The 18873-nt window shown below is 40.9% G+C and overlaps 1 protein-coding gene across 1 annotated transcript in view; it reads left to right on the plus strand.

Annotated features, from left to right (window-relative positions):
- The window catches only part of LOC121462241 (ubiquitin carboxyl-terminal hydrolase CYLD-like), a 55464-nt gene that overhangs the window by 13736 nt on the left and 22855 nt on the right, over window positions 1-18873 (plus strand). The window contains exons 3-5 of the mRNA XM_041673721.1: window positions 10744-10965; window positions 12217-12519; window positions 14689-14794. Of these exons, the coding sequence (XP_041529655.1) occupies window positions 10744-10965; window positions 12217-12519; window positions 14689-14794 (631 nt within the window). The remainder of the gene's footprint in view (window positions 1-10743; window positions 10966-12216; window positions 12520-14688; window positions 14795-18873) is intronic.

Below are 18873 nucleotides of genomic sequence, written 5' to 3' on the forward strand. Positions count from 1 at the left end.
GAAGTCATACATGGTCACTGGTATGACTGGGTCATCAGACTGGTGTGACAGGAGAATGCATGCATGAAACCTGAACCAGCCTTGCTGAGAGGTAGGTAGCTTGGCTGCCCACAGAAGTCACATGGCCACACTCCCCTTGGCAATCCTAACACATCTCCCTTGAAGGGTCCCAGGTCTTGCCGAAAGTCGACTGTCTCTTTTCTCTTTCTTCTGTGCCCTCTCCAAATCCCTAACCCAAATCTATGAATAATAAAATGATTGCCTAATGCCAAGACACATGTAAGACAGGGATTAAGCTATGACCTAGTGAAAACAACCAGAATGAATGTCTGTGGTTCTGAACACTCTGTGACTACCAAGATTACAGGCTTTATTCCCACTGCAGAACAGTAATTTCTCCTGGTCACACCTACTGGATGAGTTCCCCAAGGAGCTCTCTGCTCTGCATCTTCACATGGGGAGTCCCAAAGATGGTGCCTGGCCCATGCTAGATGCTAGACACATGATATGTCTGTGAACAGAGTATTTGTGGCATTACATCAAATAATCGAGTTGCACCAGATATATTAAGTTATAATAAAATAATCATTTATAAACAGCAGAAAATTTTTGTTTTTAATTATGAGTGGTGGGTAAGGTGTGTGCACATGAGTGTGAGTGTTCACAGAAGCCAGGGGTATGGGATTGCCTGGAGCTGGAGTTACAGGTGATTGTGATTGTGTCCTGGGTGCTTGAAACCAAACCTGGGTTCTCTACAACATCTGTATGTGTTCTCAACCACTGAGCCGTCTTTCTAGACCAATCACCAGGACTCTTTGCCAGGGATTCAAAGTCTAAAACTGTTGAAAACTGTAGGTAACAGATGGGAAACTTTGTGCATGTGCGGTCAAGCACCCGTTAGGGTCCACACACTCCTTCTAGTCTTCCCTGATACTCACCCCTGCCTCACCACGGCCTGTGCACCATCTCACCACATCACCTCATTTCAGTAATCTCAGAGAGAGAGATCTCCTTCCTTACCTGCCACTTAACTCATGCCCGAGCAAAAGATTCCTTGAAACGATTCTTATTGAGCCATCGCAGAGCAAGACCAAAAGCTGAACTCTGGCCTCCGAAGGCAGCAAAGGCAGCAGGAGGTCAGATTGTAAGGGGTTGAGCATGTTCTTTCCCAAGTTATGCACACACCCATTAACTGGCAATGGCTTGAAAAGCTTTCCTTTGATCGTTAAGCACTATTTTTACACAGTTGGAGTAAGCCAAGAAAGGAAGGTTTTTGTTTGCCTTGCCAGTTTTCGCTCACTATACATAGATGGGTTTCGCATGCCCACACGCAAGTAACACATGGATACACACACACACACACACACACATAGTCACCCCGAGCTTTCCACACTGTGTTAGCAAATTGATTTGTCTCTACTCAGAGCTCTTGGTGATGCTTAGGGAATTTTGTTCATTTACTCTGCCATGTGTGCCCTGAGCAAGAAGAGTCTGAGCCAGCCCTGCTAAATGCCCTGAGCAAGAAGAGTCTGAGCCAGCCCTGCTAAATGCCAAGGAGAATCTTCATGTTTTGCTAGGAATAACGAGCCTGAAGCACAGAAGTAAAAGTTTTTACTAGACCAAAATTTCTACTAAAAGTTTTAAGAAAGAATACATACTGTGGACAGGAACACTGCAGATTAATTAAAAGGAAGAGTTACGGGTGCAGGGTGAGAGAGAGAGAGAGAGAGAGAGAGAGAGAGAGAGAGAGAATATTGTATACCTGAGAATGAATAGGGTTTGTGTGGGGCCTTGACATGGGCAGCTCACTATTTTGTTAGGTAGTTGGAAGCTGGAGAGATGACTCAGTGGTTAAGAGCACTGACTACTCTTCCATAGATCCTGAATTCAATTCCCAACAACCTCATGGTGGCTTACAACCATCTGTAATGAGATCTGGTGGCCTCTTGAGAAAGAGACCTGGTCAATCATCCTCATCATCTTAGACCGAGAAATCAAATATGAACAAGTTCAACAGAACCACCATATATGGGCTGCCCATGCATGCTTCAGCATTGCCAGGGCATAAATTGGAGTGAGGATCAGGGGTCAATGGGAGTTAGATTCTGATTGTTTATATAGGGCACCATAAGTGAGTAGGCCAAACTCAAAGCAGACAGGTCTGATGTTAGCCAATAAGCGAGTTTTGGCTCTTTGTTTCGGGCTGTTTATTTTCTCTAGGCTTCATTCTATCTGACATAACAAGTAATCTCCCTATTTTGACTTCTGACTAACAACAACCTCATAAGGTGCTTCATAGTCCATGACTTAGCTCTCTTCTGTTTTCTTCACCCCACAAATCCTGCTTCCTCTCTCAGACTCAGCAAAGAACTCCGTCTCCTCCTTTATCAGGAAGGTGGAGGGCTACTGACGACCCTTCATGTAGACTTTTCTCCCACACACTTCACAACTTCTCTCATTCTTTCTCTTTTTCTATATTAAAAGCAAAACAAAAAAAACCCTCTTTTTCAAATCTACTCACTTACATATGAGTCTCGCCCACCAATAGTCACTAACCTGACTCTTAAGGTAGATTTTTTTTCTAGTAAGGCCGCTGTTTTATAGTTTATGGCCAAATTGAAGTCTTTTGAAGCAGATTGATTCAAAGGACACTACAAACTATTTCCTAATACTTACAATCTAGTGAATTCCCTTCTCTTGAATGTAAGCAGCACTTGTAAGCCACTTTTGTTAATTAGAATAAAACACAGGTGACAAAGTGTATATGATTATGTATACATGATTAAGATAGACATGCTTGTCTCGTAGAACACGCTTCCCATCTAATGGCTTACAGGAAGTGTGTATTCATATTGGGAAGGCCCATGTGGAACTGGTCATAGAGGAAGAAATGAGAAAATGGCCTCTTGCCTCCCCCGACCAAAACTGTAGTCCGCAGTCACAGAGCCCCAGGAAGCTGCCACGTGTGTGCCTTGGACTTACTGTGCTGGGAACCAAGCACTATGCATAAACTGTGTGGGGATAAGCAATGTCCTCTGCCCCATGTGTGCTTCTCAGTTGGCTACCATGACAGCTTGCTGTCCCATGTCATACACATACACAATTCTCACGCAATCAGACCTACAGAGACAGCCTTTCTATGCCCCGGCCCACATCACTGGAAGCTGAAGAAGTGTGAAGTCAGTAAACATCCCCAAGTGTAAGGAAGAGCAAATGATGCTATTGTCCCCTCTGTTTGTGTGTTCACAAATGTGTTCACACGTGTGCAGGTGCATGTGAGTGAGTGTATGGGTACAGGTGGAGGGCAGAGGCCAACATGGAGTGTCATTTCTCAGGAACTGTCTATTCATTGTGTGACAGGGTCTGTCACTAACCTGGGGTTCACTAAGTAGAGTAGGCTGGGTAGCCAGCAAGTGCCAGACATCTCCTGTCTCTGCCTCCCCAGTATTCTAATTAAAGCATGGTCCACCATGTCCAGCTCTTTTATATGGGTTCTGAAGGTGGAACTCAGGTCCCCGTGAACATAGCAAATACTTCACCCACTGAACTATCTCTCCTGACCAAAGATACTGCTCCTATAAGGTGCTACGCCTGGCTTTATTTGTTACGCAAAAACTGATGTCTAGAATACTTGAACAGACTTCACATCTCTATTTCTTTAATACTGAATAGAATTTATAGGAGGCCATCGATTTTTGACTTGAGTTTCTGCTTTGGGTCCAGCAAACCAAACCAAAATGGAGTTGCTCATGCTAAATAAGGCTTCATGGCAACCAAAGCTAAGTTGTTCATCTGATCTACTGGGACATCAGGAGAGTAGAAGATGACAGCTAAATCCCCAAATAAATGTTTCAATTGGCATACTTAGGAAATTCCTTTCTTTAACGTGTAAACAAAAAATAACTTTGAAGTTATCAGTCACCTATCTGCCTCTGTTTTCAGCCCCTTCCTGTCTTTAATTCCAACCACATCTGTTCATCTCAGTGAGCACAGGGCAGTTCTCACAGGGAGTTGTTGCCAAATTCCAGAGCCACAGGGAAGAGTCAGGGAGAGTCTTTAAACTAACTTGGTTTTAATTTTGTCTTTGACATAGAGATAGTTTCTTATTTACTCTCTCTAAAAATTCCACAGCCTCTTCTGATTTTCTCTTTGTATTTTTCTTTCTTGACAGCACCACGGTGCATGGCACCAGAGAAATCCTTTCTTGCTTCTTCTATTTCTGTGTCATGCAAAAGGAATCAGTTCCTTTGGTATCTGTCTCCACAGTCTCTTCCTAAGCAATCTTTTTCAGGGTCATGGTTTTAAATGTCACCTCTATACAGACAATGGAAAAGTCCTTTAAAAGGCAGACATTGTGATTATAAATTCAAGGGTTGGACGTGAGCCAGACATGGGTTTTAATCCCGGATCTGTCGGGTTCTAGCCATGTGACACTGAGAAAGTGGATTGACCTGTCCAAGCCTCCATTTTACGCCTATAAATCTGCATAACAACGTGCTCTTTTTCATAGATATGTCTGTCACTTCAGCCTGACACCTAATAAGCACTTGGTTTCAGCATTTTTGCTTTGTGAAAAACTGCATACTTATGAAATTTGACACTAATGCTTGCACATCCTCTGAAATAAATCTAAGAGGCCATTCCAGTCAAAATACAATTGTCCTAAGTGCTCTGACTGCTTCAGCTTCTGCCATGTCACCATCAAACATGATGATCAATATTTAAGTCCATTATCCCTTACTGGCACACCTTAGGGAGGTTTTACACATAAATGCACATGCATACACACACACACGAGAGAGAGAGAGAGAGAGAGAGAGAGAGAGAGAGAGAGAGAGAGAAATCAGTTATCATCCTTTAATTTGGTCCTGATCTTTACAGGGCATGTGATGGGGGAGTGTTATATATCAATCTGTTGATTTCATTGGTTAAGCAATAAAGAAACTGTTTGACCCTCATAGGTTAAAACATAAGTGGGTGGAGTAAATAGAACATAATGCTGGGAGAAAGAAGCTAAGTCAGTGAGTCGCCATGATTCTCCCACTCCAGGCAGATGCAGGTTAAGATCATTCCTGGTAAACCAGCTCGTGGGCTACAGCAGATTATTAGAAATGGGCTAGTCCAGGTGCGAGAGCTAGCCTAGAAGAGGCTTGATAGAAATGGGCCAAGCGGTGTTTAAAAGAATACAGTTTCCTTGTAGTTATTTCAGGGCATAAGCTAGAGCTAGCCATGTGGGCGGCCGGGTGCCGGGGACGCAGCACCACCGCTCTTATTTCAACAGGCATGTAGCTACACTATTCTGCTGAGTATTTCTCATCGCCTCCATCCCCAATCTATATGGTGGTTCTCAAAGTGAGGCCACTGTTTTCTCAGCATCAGCAGCATCCCCAAACCCTTTAGAATTCTAAAGCCCCAGCCCAGACTCACTAACTCAGCAACTCTGGGTCACAGGCCCAGCAATGGGAATCTTAATAAAGCTGCAGTCCCTTCCAGGTCAGTGGAAACATGTAACACAGTTCCCTACAGCGAGTGACAGGAGTTCCAATGCTCTTCCTTCTTTGCCCCCAGTTTGATTAGTTCCATCATCCTCTCTGACTTCCCACTCCTCAATGCCTCCTTCCTACCTGCATTCAGGGTCTGACTCCAACAGTGGTATCTCCTTCCCTCCTTCTCCTTCTTGGCTCTGTTCCCGTCAGGATTCCCCTGGGAAGGAGCTGGCCAATTCTCCCAAACAAATTCACTTAAAAGCCAATTTGCCTAAGACCATTTTCCCCCCACTACATCTAATTAGAATAAAAGAAATTCATTTAAAAATTAATTACATTCACTCACATCTGCCCATGATTTTGTTCATGACCCTGTTCATGTTTCTTGGTCTTTGTCCACGCAGGTATTTGATAACAATCTATAGACATTTTTTCTAGGTTTCTTGTTTTGTTGTCTAATTTTATTTTTCACTTAATGCTTGAATTGTCTGGGATTTGCTTTGGCTTTGGATGGAAAGTGAAGGTCAAGCTGCCTGCCTGCTCTTGGGCAAAGAGAAAACCCCTCATTTACAATTCTAAGTTCAGAGCATTTGGCCAATTTAGTCCTCTTCAAGTCAAGCAGAGGGATCAAAGGCAGTAACCAGGAAGCATGAAGAGCGGGATTGTCTTTCCACAAGAGGATAATTGTCCCACTTTCTCCTTATAGCTGGCTTGCTGTGGAGGACTTTATTTCTTCTTGAGTAACTTAAAGGGTGCTTATTTGCCAGAATTAGAAGCAGAAGTGTCCTTAGAGTCCATGGCTCTCACCCTTCCTTAGGCTGCGACCCTTGAATACAGTTCCTCATCTTGCTGCTACAACTGTAATTTTGCTACTGACAGGAATTATAATGTAAATATCCTGGTATATAGGAGATCTGCTATGCCACCCTTGTGGGGTTTGAGACCCACAGGTTGAGAACTGCTGCCTGAGACAAAATTAACTTGAAAATTCTTAACTATTAAATAATAGTGTGGTTGGTTTCTAATGCCTTCGGGTTCTGAATTCCTGGATTAAACCAATAGCATATGGAAAATTGCATAGGATACTTTTTTTCTGGCTGTGAGAAAATACCGTAAGCCAAAAGCAATTTACTGAGGCAACGGTTCATTTTGTTCTATGGTTCCAGGCAGAGCAAAACTCCGTAATTGCATCAGAGGCGTGGCAGCAGGCAGCCGGAACAGGAAGCTGAGGAATTGGGTCCCAACCACACACAGGGAGCAGAGACAGCGAATGAGAAGAGAGATGAAGCCATAAACTCTTGAAGCTCACCCCAAGCCATGCACTTCTCCCAGCAAGGTTTCTGACCCTAAAAATTCTATAACCTCTCCCAAACAGCATCACCAGCTGGGGACCGAGAGTTCAAGGGGAGACACATTATCTAAAGCATTTGCCCCTCTAAGTGTTTTAGCGGCTGGGGAGTCCAGAGGTCCCTTAACCAATATTCCCAGACACTGAATAGCATCACAGGTCTCCACATCAACCCCTCAAGGCTTGCGTGTGAACTGCTTTGTCTAAAGCAAGAGCATGCACGCATCTCTATCCACTCACCATCTCCCTACTCCCTGCCCCCGTCAGAGATGACTCATTAATTGGTCCTCTTTCAGGGCACCTAATGGGTTGTATTTACTTTGAGGAAGTTAAACGGTCCCAATTTATGGCACATTATAATCCCTGCAGTTTGGGAGATGGGAGAATTAGAAAATTGAGGTCAGTCTGGGCTAACTAAAAAAAAAAAGGGGGGGGTGTCATTTCAGAAAAGAAAACAGAAACAAGCAAACATAACAAACCACTCCTCTTCCCATTGTTATTAACGGAAAAACTAGTCAACAAAGTTAGGACTATCATGTATTGGGTTCTGGGGATACAGCCTTGAGTAGACCTGGGACCGCCTTAGGAAAGGAGCTGACTACTTAGCAAGCTACGGAGATGATTTCAGTCAGTCTTGGGAACCAAGGCCATTTTCCTTTTTCCGCGTGCCTGTGTAAGCCGGCTGACCATGGTTCTTGGGTTGCTTTACCACATAGTTATCTGGGGGGGGGGGGGGGGGGGGGGAGAGACTATAGGATTTCAGTTCTCAAAGCTTGTGGTAGTTTGAATGTGACTGGCTGCCATAATCTCACAGGAAGCAGCACAATTAGGAGGTGTGGCTTGTTGGAGGAAGTGTATCACTGTGGGGTGCGCTTTGCGGTCTCCTTTGCTCAAACTGTGCTCAGTGTCACAATTGAGTTTTTGCCTCCACCCAGCACATCTGCCGTGATCCCTGCTATGATGATAGTGGACTGAACCTCGGAACTGTCAGCAAGCCCCCCAATTAAATGTTTTCTTTGTAAGAGCTGCCAGGGTCATGGTGTCTTTTCAACAGCAATAAAAACCCTAATCAAGACTAAAGCAACAACAAAGCTGGGCAGTGGTGACGCACACCCTTAATCCCAGCACGTGGGAGGCAGAGGCAGGCGGATCTCTGTGAGTTCAAGGCCAGCTTGGTCTATAAGAGCTAGTGACAAAGTAAAAGATCCCACACTCTGCCGTAAACTACATCAACTTGGTTCTATATCATAAAGAAACATGAAATGTTGATTGCAGTACCGCGAAAAGAATACAGTCCTAAAACCCAGATTTTTATTGTGTAAATTTTATTTTATTGTATCTGTGTTGTGTGCACAGGTGTTGGTCCAGAGGCCTGGAGAGGATGCCTGGCGGTCTGCTCTGTCTCTCTGCTTTAATTCTGTTGATACAGGGTGGCCTTACTGAGCAGACGCTAAGCTGCTGTCTCCATTCCCCACAGCTCTGGAGTTACAGGGTGTCTGTCCACACTCAGCTTTTTACTCCTGTGCAGGGAATTTGACCTTAGGACTTTATGCATGATCAGCAAACACTCTCACTTGCTGAACCTTTTTACTTGCTGAACCATCTCCCTAGCTAAAGGCTAAATTTTTATACATCTATGGTAGCCGTTTTCTGCGTGGTATGTTTTTCTATTTTTGTACATTATATACCATTAGTGAAAGCACACCTGTCCAAAGCTGACTCAAGGATTGATTCAGCATTTTCCATTTCTTGACTTTATAACCTTGGGAGCTTCTAGTAATAGATTATTTTCAAGAGCTAATACCTATACTCCTTAAGATATTTCACAATATAGAAACAGAAGAGTCATTGCCAAATTCCTTTTATGAAGCTACAGTTACCCTGATACCAAAACCTCACAAAGACTTAACCAAGAAAGAGAATTACAGGCCAATCTCACTCATGAACATCGAAGCAAAAATTCTCAATAAAATACTGGCAAACCGAATCCAAGAACACATTAGAAAAATTATCCATTATGATCAAGTAGGCTTCATCCCAGAGATGCAGGGCTGGTTCAACATACGCAAATCTATCAATGTGATCCACCATATTAACAAACTGAAAGAAAAAAAACATATGATCATTTCATTAGATGCTGAAAAAGTATTTGACAAAATTCAACACCCCTTTATGATAAAGGTCTTGGAGAGATTAGGGATACAAGGGGCATACCTAAATATAATAAAAGCTATTTACAGCAAGCCAACAGCTAACATTAAATTAAATGGAGAAAAACTTAAACCCATCCCACTAACATCAGGAACATGACAAGAATGTCCACTCTCTCCATACCTCTTCAATATAGTGCTTGAAGTTTTAGCAATAGCAGTAAGACAACATAAGGGGATCAAGGGGATTCGTATTGGAAAGGAAGAAGTTAAGCTTTCGTTATTTGCAGATGATATGATAGTATACATAAGTGACCCCAAAAATTCTACCAAATGCAGGGAGCCAGACAGGATCGCCATTACAAGATGGCGCTGACATCCTGTCTTGTTGGAAATAAACAACTCCATATTTGGCTATGCCTTTGGGAGCTGTGTGTCCCCCACTTCCCGCATGCACGGTGGTTTAGAGTCCTTGGGCCTATCCCGATGCAGTCTGGTGTCAGCTGATGGTGGCAGCCAATCACAGGGCAACCCGTGTGCCTACTCCCTATATAAGCAGCTGCTTTAGTGCTCTTGGGGCCCTCTCGCTTCCTGCTCTCCCTCAACCAAGGGCACTCCATTAAAGCATGATCTGAGAAGAATCCTCGTGTGTTGGTTGTTCTTTCTCGCTGGTCGAGAAGTTTGCCGCAACCAAAGAACTCCTACAGCTGATAAACACCTTTAGTAATGTGGCAGGATACAAGATCAACTCCAAAAAATCAGTTGCCTTCCTTTACACTAAGGACAAAAAAGCAGGGAGGGAAATCAGAGAAGCATCATTTTTCACGATAGCCACAAATAGCATAAAATATCTTGGGGTAACTCTGACCAAGGAAGTGAAAGATCTATTTGACAAGAACTTTAAGTATTTTTTTTTAAGGTTAGAACCTCTAAAGTGATCCTAATTCTTTGCCTTCTTGTACTACTAAAATTGTTTTCTTTTTTTTATTATTAACTTTTTTTATTGAGAAAAGGAGAAAAAAAAAACAAAACAAGTTTCCACCTCCTCCCAGCCTCCCATTTCCCTCCCTCTCCTCCCACCCTTCTCCCCCTCCCCCCAATACCCTCCCCCTCCCTCTCCAGTCCAAAGAGCAGTCAGGGTTCCCTGCCCTGTGGTAAGTCCTAGGTCCTCCCCACTCCGTCCATATCTAGGAAGGTGGACATCCAAACTGGCTAGGCTCCCACAAAGCCAGTACATTATGTAGGATCAAAACCCCGTGCCATTGTCCTTTGCTTTAGATAAAATGAGTAAAGACAGGACAAATGGGAAATCTCAAGCTTTGAAGGAGTTCTTCTGAAACCCAAGATGTCTGGATTTGAGCAGAATTTATTGCATTGATTGGCCTATTACACAGGTCCTATCTCAATTTTCAAAGACTAGTTTGATTTCCACTTGACCCAGACACTTTGGATCTGAACATGGAGGGTACATTATGAATGAGCGAGCCTGATGTGAGCAGCCATGGACAATCTAATTACATCTTAAATGGAAGCTGGCCTAAAGGGCTCAGGTTGCCTGTCTTTTACCATATTCCCGAACCATCCGTTTTCCTGAACATGGCATTCAATCTCTGTAACACTTGCTCCTGCACCTCTACACGGGTACTCCAGCTTGGCCGGACTCCTCCCGGGGCCAGATAAACAGAACCACACACAATCATTCTTAGGCTCCAAAGTCTCTTTTGTTTTACTCCCTTCCTTCTCTAATCACATTACTGAGAAATTTACAGAGTTACTGTTGGCAATTACCAACTGTGAGGAGAGGCTCAGCCTGTTTAGAAACAGAATTCGACTAACTAAAGGTTTCCAGGTAGATGTGGGCAGCCCTGTGAAAGTACAGCTGCGATCTGGGGAAGAGAAATTTCCAGGAGTTGTGCGCTTCAGAGGACCGTTATTAGCGGACAGGACAGTTTCGGGGATTTTCTTTAGAGTAGAATTGCTGGTTAGTTTGATAGGACATTTGAGAGAGAAGGAGAGAGAGAGAGCGTATGAGAAAGAGTGTGCACGTGAGCGAGAGACCACGAGCACATATTTTCCCCTTTATAAGATTCGTGTTTTCTGTTTGTTTGTTTTTAGTACAGTTCTCAGGATGGACCTCAGGACCCTCTGCCTCTGAGCTATAGTTCAGCCCCCAAATTTATTTAATGATAAATTGAGAGGATATAAAGACAATTCTTGAAAACTTTAAAAATTTATCTCTTATGGTAGAAACTTAAAAGTCATTAATTCTGGACTTCATATTTTAGAAGCTTTTAAGTTACCTATATTAAAAGTTAACACTGCCAATTGTAATTATAAACACTTAAAAAATTGTGAACTCTCTTGTGATAGTGCCCACCGGATTCCCAGTTCTTAGTGTATGCTACTAAGTATAACAGTTTAGAGGTAAAATTTTTGAAGTGTGTTGCAGCAATTTCAGTTTGCTCATGCTTATCCCCGGAATGTATAAACTGCCTTGGAACTTATGTGCCTTGGCAACATATCTAAGAATTCTATATTCCAAACTGACTATTGGTTCACATTTGGACACTCTCAGGAGTAGAGAGAGGTCGTGCTTTACTTGCTTCTTGATTTGGCTTTTCAAGCAGTGAAATAATTAGGCTGTGACTGCCAGCTATGGTATGTACTAGCAGGGTTGCCAGCTACTTAACCTACATCAAGTTCTCCTGACCTGTTCCTCATCTGTGAAGTGCTTAGAGCACACATGACTTATAGTAGTTGTACGGTGGATGGCTGTAGATGGTTACAGTTTGTTCTCAGTAAATGGAGTTGACGCTGCTGTTTGGTTAAAGTTGAATGTCTGTTCATGACAAAAGTCGTGGTAGAACTGCACACATGACTTATAGTAGTTGTACGGTGGATGGCTGGAGATGGTTATAGTTTGTTCTCAGTAAATGGAGTTGACGCTGCTGTTTGGTTAAAGTTGAATGTCTGTTCATGACAAAAGTTGTGGTAGAACTATGTTGTAAATTTAATCCTCACTCTTTCTCAAAAGAATTATGATCTGAAATTATGAGTTAGTTTCATCATCAGATACAGCTTCTTTATTCTTTAAACACCCTAAACCCAACAGCAGCTGCTAGTCATATTTCATATTATGGATAGAATTTAGAGTTTTTCCAAAGTAATTTCCTGAAATCCCTTTAATGGATAATCTTTTCATATCTCTTTTTTAAAAAACTTTGAAAACTAGGAAGAACGTTGTGGCCAAGGTTTCACTGATAGGGTATATCAAGGGAAACAGATTTTTCAGTGTGATGAAGATTGTGGCGTGTGTGTGGCATTGGACAAGCTGGAGCGCATAGACGACGATGACAATGGATTGGAAAGTGATTTTGCAGTCCCGATGGATACAATGCAGGCTGAACCTCCCCCTTTGGAAATAAACTCCAGAGTATCGCTGAAGGTCGGAGAAAGTGTAGAATCTGGAACAATAATATTCTGTGATGTTTTGCCAGAAAAAGAGAGTCTAGGATATTTTGTTGGTGTGGACATGGTAAGGATTTTTTGAGTTTTATTATTGTAAATATATGTTAATTTTATTATCAATTTAGGAATAAATTGAACACTTTGTATTCTTAAAATGGACTAATTTACAGTATTTTAAAGAACTTATTCCAGTTTGTCTTTGGTACAGGAACATTACAGTAGGAATGTGAGCAGAAACAATATGTTTCCCACATTTTTTTCGTGTTTTAATAAACTGGGATAATACTCTCAGTCTTTAAATTCTCCTTATTTTAACTGACCAGTAGACAAAACCAAAAATCAAACCAAAACAATAAAACAAACTGACATTTCTCTAAGTCCAAATATATTGTATGATACTGTATTTTCCTTTAATTTAAAAATACTTTTGATACTTTTTTGTATATTTGCTAAAGTTTAATTAATTTTCTCATAATAATGAATATAGAAAGTTATTAATAGAAAATACTCCGGAAAAGAACCATACTGCTTTTTGAGTTGACAGAGTATTCCCACAGGATTTTCACTGTCTAAAAACTGGTTTCTTATTGCGGCAAACTGTGTATAAGAAAGGTTCCAGTGTAACCATGGTTACACTAACAGTTCAAATCATTTGGCATATTCTCATCATGGCCTCTCCACTGTCTGTCTACAGAACTTTTTCATCATCCTGTGCTGTGTGCTCTGTTTCTATTAAATAAATTCGGCCCAGTTTGCCCATGCCTGGTAACTACAGACTGGGTGTTTGCCTGCTGTAGGTACCTCAGAAGTGAGGTCATATGGTATAATATGACTCCTTTTGTTTGTGTCACTCATTTTATTACTGAATAACCATACTTGATAACAATGGATGCATTCCAGTGCACATAGTGAATTAACGTGTCCCTAAGAGAATGAGGAGAAAGAAGTTGAGAACATTTTTATCATAGACTGAAAGTATAGTCAAAAGTTCATTATGGATAAAGGAGATTCCTTCATAATTGTTCTTACCAGGGTGTGTTGGGAGAGGATTATGAGCAGCAGACTCACACAGTGAATATTTTTAATAATCATTTTTATTTATTCATAAATGCTCTACAGAGATGGTTGGGTATGAATGTTCCAGTGTGTTTCTGTTGCCTTGTACTTAGAAATTGTGTAAGATGGCTCATTAGTTAGGTACAAAATAAGAATTTGCCAGACTCTCACTATGTGAAATTAGAGCCAGAGTAAGACCCGTGGGTCTCTCAGAATCGTTAATAATTAAGAACAAGAATTCTCTAAATGAGAGTTTAGTGTTTCAGAGGAGTTGTAGACTGGGTAGAGAGAATGTTGGAGAAAGAAGGCCATTAGTTTTTGGACTTAGTCTCCCCTTGCTATAGGTTTCTTGGGCCAGGCTTTAGATGTTACAGGAACTGTTTGGGTCCTCTCCGTTCTTAATGGTGACCTAGGAGGTCATCTTATTTAGCCCAGGCAGGCTGTCTTGAGACTTGCCTGCCAGCTCCACACAAATTCTGTCCATTGTTTGATTTATGCGAGCATCAGTTCCAAACAGTCCCGTTAGACTTCTTGATAAGAAAGTTGGTCGATCCCAACTTTACTCATGGCTGTCTGCTTCCAGGGACACGCAAACATTCCTCACTGGTTCTCAGGGCAGTTGTTTCATGACCATCTGCTTGTGCCTCACGAATAACTCCTGTGCTGGTGACACAGTAGAGAATAACTTAGACAATCAAGACTTTCCCCATTTTTTGAGGAAAGTCTTGTATACCCACAGATAACAAGAGAATTCTGAAGTAACTGCTCTTCTGTTTATAAAAAGACACACAGTAATACAGTGAGCAAAGTGCCCAGGGGATGCAGATGTGTGATTAACTTTAAGGGTAGGTTTCTGGGTAAAATAATGCAATCCTAGTAAATTTTCTTTTGCAGACAATGTCTCTTTAAACCTCAGCTGGTGTTATTACTGCAGACTAAAGTATGAAAAAGGCTTTTGATTCATTATTTTGTGTGTTTGCTGTAAGTTAATTGTTATTATTTTTATTGTAAAACGTTGTTACTTTAGCAGATATTTCTAATACAGCCTTTCTTTTGGGCAAAATAGTTAACATTTTTCTATGAAAGATATCTTAGATAATACTTTTGAAAGAAATGTTGGTGTTCACATTTATATTTATTGACAACGGTATATAAAGGTTTACTTTTTTGGCATTTCAAGGATAACCCTATTGGCAACTGGGATGGAATGTTTGATGGAGTACAACTTTGTAGCTTTGCAAGTGTTGAAAGTACAATTCTTCTGCACATCAATGATATCATTCCAGGTATGTCTCCTTTATGTATTCAGAAGATAGTTTTTAACATGTATTTTGTTATGAGAATGCAAATATATACTAAAGATGGATCTTTTGAAGTTGGCTTTATATTGTAGAATTGTCGTTATATAGACTAACCTTTCTTTTCTCCCGAAACAAGGCAATAAAGGTTATTTCTAAAAGTATGTAAGTATAGTGAAGTTTATACATTATCTCTTACATTGTCTTTTCCTAGACATTCTAATAGAGAAAGAAATCCTGTCTTGTAATTGGAAGGTTCAAAAATACAAAAAAAAAATGCTGTTTCTTGGAGTGAGAGATGAAGCTAGAAGCTTTTAAAAAAATTGATTATCTCATTTAAACTCCACAGAGGATTCAGGATTCGTATTAAATAATGGCTGAAGTTTCTTTTTTTGTTGTTTTTAATTATTTTTTTCATTTATTTTACATCCTGATCTCAGTTTCCCCTCCCTCCTCTCCTCTTGTTCCCCCCCGCCCCTGGCCCTGGTTGCCTCCCCTTTGTTTCTGTTCAGAGAGGGGCAGGCTTCCCATCCGTGTTAGAGTATGGCATATCAAGTTGAGGTAGGACTAAGCTCCTCCCTTTCTATTAAGTCTGGGCAAGGCAATCCAATATGATGAATAGGTTCCCAAAACTTAGCTTAAGAGTTAAGGATCCCAGTGTTAGGAGTCCCACAAGTAGATCAAGCTACACAACTGTCACACATATGAAGAGGGCTTAGGTCAGTCCATGCAGGATCCTTCACTATTGGTCCAGAGTCTGTGAGCTCCTATGAGCCCAGGTTAGTTGTTTCTGTGGGTTCCTCCCTTTCTTCAACAGGATACTTGGAGTTTGGCCCAGTGCTTGGGTATGGTTCTCTGCATCTGTTTCCATCAGTTACTGGATGAAGACGCTCTAATGACAATTAAGGTAGTCATCAATCTGAATATAAGAAATGTCCAGTTCAGGGACCCTCTCTACTATTGCTAGGAGTCTTCTCTGGGATCATCCTGAATTCCTTGAATTTCCCTGACATGAGGATTCCTCCTGACCCTGAAGTGCACGCTCATCGAGACAACTCTTTCATCATTCTCCCCCTCCAAGTTCTTTTTGTTTTAAGATGGTATTATGGTAGATCATGCTTCATAACTGTAGTCAGAAACTATTACATAGTTTTATTATATCTGTTATTCTTAGTATTTTACTACATATATTATTTATTACAAAATAATAATTAGGGCAAACAAGATGGCTCAGTGGGTAAAGGCACTTGCACACACACACACACACACACACACACACACACTGCTGGGTATGTAACACAGAGTGTTTTCCATTGGTATAATTGGTACAGTGGTAACCAAACACTTTACCATTGAGCTACAGCACAGCCCCTGAACTTAAAATACAAATGAAAATAAAAACACCACCCAAAAATGAAAAACAAAAAACACCCCCCCCCCAAAAAAAAAAACCTTAAGAACCTTTTGTTTTGCCTCAAATAAGTATTTTCTTTGGCTGCTAAGAGGTGATTGACAATGGTAGTAACACCAACCACTGCTGTTAGAATTCCCAGTGATAGGCTAGTGCATTGAAGTCAATAGAGGCATTCAGAAATAGGGCTGTCCACAAGCCATAACCAGGGATGTGCCAGGCCTGGAATTAGATGGTTTATGCTATCTCTATGTCCTGAACAGATTTATAAGATAGGTCTTAATATATAAATATATATATATATATATATATTGCTGATTAAAAATACAAAACAAGGAGGTTGGAGAGATTGCTCAGTAGTTATGACACTGACTGCTTTTCCAGAGGTCCTAAGTCCAATTCTCATGGTAACTTACAGCCATCTGTAGTGGGATCTGATGCCCTCTTTTGGCATAAAGTCATACATGCAGATAGAACACTCAGATACATAAAATAAATAAATAAATAAATAAATAAATAAATAAATATTAAAAACATATAAAGCAGAATAAACAACAAAAGCAACAAAAACAAAACAAAATAAAATCCTGGGGCTCAAATCAGACTTAAATTATCTATGATGAAAGTGAGTGGCAGAACCAAAGTCCAAAACTCATCTGATTATGAACCTGTGTTCTCTTTAGTCCCCAATAAATCCCATATCCTACGAGTACTCTTGCATTGTGAACATCTGCATAAACCTATATTTCTTAGTATCACATACTGGGGAATATTATTTCCATGGAGATGGAGATGTATTTCATTTCTGGTTCTATAAAAGATGATTTTACCGTAACAAGAATTATAAGTGAGCAACACACTGTATTTTCTCTTCTAGTGTTTTCCCATTATTGGTAAGGTTGACAACAGAATGCTTTTGAATTTATTTCTATAGCTTATTTTAGGCCCTGAATTCCTTATTTCATAAAAACGGAAACTGAAGGCTCCTAACTGCATTCTACCCTTCCTGTCTGCCTGTTGGTGTCAAGTCCTAAACTGTTCTACAGTTTGAACATGCTTCCCACGCAGCTTTTAGTTTTGTAGCAGGAGGCATGAGGTTCATATGTCAGCTTTACTTCAGTTCTGCTCTGAAAAAGTCTGACACACTTTACTTTTGATTTCTTTTAAGATATATTTGTTATTGAGAATTTTCATACATGCATATAATGTATTTTGATTATAATACCCCCCAACTCCTCCTGGGTCTCCCACTCCTAATTCCCTTTCTTACTTTTTGGAAACAAATGGTTTATATTCAGGGAAAACATATGTGTCCTTATTTTAATTAGTTGTGTTTACTTTTCATCCATGCTTTATAGACAGCACAGTTTGGGATGTTTGTGAATTAAAATGCTTTTTTTTAAATGTTACAATAGTGCTTATTGTTTAAAATACAGCAGTGTAAAAGCACCATTAATTCAGATAGTAGAAAGCCCTCACGTAGACTTCCTTAGATGTGGATATTTAGGAGGCAAAGCACATAAGCATTCTTGGGGTTGAGACGGTAGCTCCATGGTTAGAGTACTTGAGTGAAGCTGTAAGTTCCAGTCTCAGCACTGAACAAAAGTGATGATTAGGGCTAGCAAGATGGCTCAATGGGTAAGGGCACTTGCCCTCAAGACTGATTCCTGGAACTCAGGTGGTAAGAGGAGAGAATGACTCCTGCAGATTATCATCTGATCTATGCATGCATGCTATGGCACATGGGTGCATGTGCGGACACACACACACAGAGTGATAAATTAACTAAAAATTTTTAAAGTAAAGTAATTCCTATGTAGAACTTTCATTTAATAAGTTGAGATATATATTAAATGAACAGAATCTGTGGCCAGTAAGATGGTGATGAAGCTGGAGAATGGTCAAACAAGGGGTAAAGAAGATGGGGGATTGCCCTGTCACATTCATGTGCTCCCACAGACCTCTGCAGGAGACATTTGAGCAGCACACACAAGAAATTATTTGGGAGCTGAATTAAGAAGGCCTTTTCAAAAAGTTGGAGAGTTATGCTGATTTTATAATGCTAACTTGCTGAATGGCTGGGAAGAAGCTCTTGAAATTCTTTCTTTTATTTATGAGTTTTTTTCACAGGAGCCAATTCAGGGTAATACTGCTTCTCTATAGTCATATCTCACTGATTTCACAATATCCCACAAATTCCACTTTAGTTAGCAAACAAGTATATTTGGGCATTTTTTTTTTTTTTTTGGTTTTTCGAGGCAGGGTTTCTCTGTGGTTTTGGAGCCTCTCCTGGAACTAGCTCTTGTAGACCAGGCTGGTCTCGAACTCACAGAGATCCGCCTGCCTCTGCCTCCCGAGTGCTGGGATTAAAGGCGTGCGCCACCACCGCCCGGCTTATTTGGGCATTTTTTAAAGGATTTCTTTTTAGGGAACTGTCCAATGGTGCTTTTGAAACCTTAAAACCTGCGACATTTTTGTGTGAATGTAATTGTCAATTTTTAGATATCTTAATTGCATTGTTTTGGGTATTGCATTTTATAGCTGAATGAAGTATGTTGTGGGATTGGGAAAATCATTGTTAGTATAACCATGCAAGAAGGAAGAAGAGGGGCTGGAGAGATGGCTCAGTCGTTAAGAGCACTGCCTACTCTTCTAA

Source organism: Microtus oregoni, unplaced genomic scaffold (genome assembly GCF_018167655.1).
Source record: "Microtus oregoni isolate MIOR12 unplaced genomic scaffold, Mior012 000024F_ref0000369, whole genome shotgun sequence".
Classification (NCBI taxonomy): domain Eukaryota; kingdom Metazoa; phylum Chordata; class Mammalia; order Rodentia; family Cricetidae; genus Microtus; species Microtus oregoni.